This window comes from Acanthamoeba castellanii (genome assembly GCF_000313135.1).
Source record: "Acanthamoeba castellanii str. Neff unplaced genomic scaffold scf7180000084768, whole genome shotgun sequence".
NCBI classification, from domain to species: domain Eukaryota; phylum Discosea; order Longamoebia; family Acanthamoebidae; genus Acanthamoeba; species Acanthamoeba castellanii.
Window position 1 is genome coordinate 235,551 of NW_004457618.1, and position 1,444 is coordinate 236,994.

The 1,444-nt window shown below is 55.2% G+C and overlaps 1 protein-coding gene across 1 annotated transcript in view; it reads right to left on the reverse strand.

Moving 5' to 3' along the window:
- ACA1_252880 (uncharacterized protein) overlaps positions 1–1,444 on the reverse strand; it is a gene marked incomplete at both ends in the record, with an annotated part of 4,212 nt that overhangs the window by 1,802 nt on the left and 966 nt on the right. Inside the window, 7 exons of the mRNA XM_004367531.1 lie at positions 82–150; positions 245–314; positions 410–475; positions 739–860; positions 939–1,050; positions 1,121–1,251; positions 1,311–1,406. Of these exons, the coding sequence (XP_004367588.1) occupies positions 82–150; positions 245–314; positions 410–475; positions 739–860; positions 939–1,050; positions 1,121–1,251; positions 1,311–1,406 (666 nt within the window). The remainder of the gene's footprint in view (positions 1–81; positions 151–244; positions 315–409; positions 476–738; positions 861–938; positions 1,051–1,120; positions 1,252–1,310; positions 1,407–1,444) is intronic.

Sequence of the window (1,444 nt, forward strand, 5' to 3'; positions counted from 1 at the left end):
ACTCGGCGCGCGCACGATACAAAAAGCAGTGTCAATCATCACATTCTGACACCATAGCAGCAGAAGCCTGGTGACACATACGGTGAAGAAATTGTCGGGGATGCCGGGCAGGAAGATACGGGGAATGTTCTTTTCGATGAGCTCTGTCACCTGGGCACACCGAGCAGAACACCAAAGGCCAAAGGGACAGAATTACACAACGTCATCAAGGAGCTCTGAGAGGGAGGTGGGCCTGGCGAGGTACCTCGGCCCAGATGGCATTGGACAAGAAGTCGAAGCCATGCACCGACGTATGGGTGATGTCCAGCAATTGCCTGCGCACCACAGGGACAACGATCTTAAGATTCAAGTGCACGAAGCTGACTCGGTGATGTGACGATGATCATGATGTTAATGATGGACCACGTACTGGCATTCGGTGCCGACCCAGTTGTAGACGTCATTGTATACTGCCTGCAGACCTTCTGCCGAACCCCTCTTGCCGGCCTCCAGCCGCGCCACGGTGATTGTCTGCAAATATTTGCACATTAGGCCGACCCCCGAGAGGCAAGTTATCGCAAGCGCAGGTTGCTGACCTTTTCCAAGAAGGGACGGGCGCTGTGCACGCGATAGAGCATCTCCGCTTCACTCACCCTACACATTACACATGGCCCACACACGCGATCGTGAGATGGCCCGCAGCCAGGGGCCTGGCGCGATAAGCGAGTGTCGGTGAGAAAAAAAGTTGAGTGTTATCACCTGTCGATGGCGGCGTAGGTGCGGAGGCAGTTGGCCACGATGTCCGCGTTCTTAGTGTTGAGACCTTCCTTGTAGAGGTGCTCCATGCCGCGCTGGAGACTGTTCTCGATGAAGCTGATCCTCTGTTCCGAGAATGATACAATGTTGAGCGTACGCACACGACACACGCGAAGAGGCCACATTAGCGCCGATGTCGAAACCTTGTCCATCTTTTGGACGAACGGGTAGTCGGATCCCTTGGAGACGTAGAACTTGAGCTGATTGAATTCGTTGGCGACTCTTTGAATCAGCTTACTGGTCTCCTCGTCGGCCCTGTTTGGTGGAGCCATGCGTGAACGGTTTGCTCCCAGACCCAAACGTTTGTGTGTGTGGTATCACTTACCGCATGAGAACGTTGACGGCGGGTCCCTCGGTACGTCCTCCGTCAGCGCTGATGTGGAGCATGCGCTCGATCTTGCTGATGGACTCGTGCACGTTGACGAACAGCTCCAGCACTTCCTTGCGCGACTCAACCTGAAAGCCAGACGTTACATTATTGTGGACCAAAGTATGATGAGGCCTGGGAGGCGTACGTCTTGTTTTTCTTTGAGCTTGGCATCGAGCTGGGCGACGTGTTGGTCGAGCACGCCACGTACGCCGCCCAGTCTCTGCTTCATGGAGGCCAGGGGCTGCCTCAGGTGGTTGTGGATGATTCCATCGAGCCCGA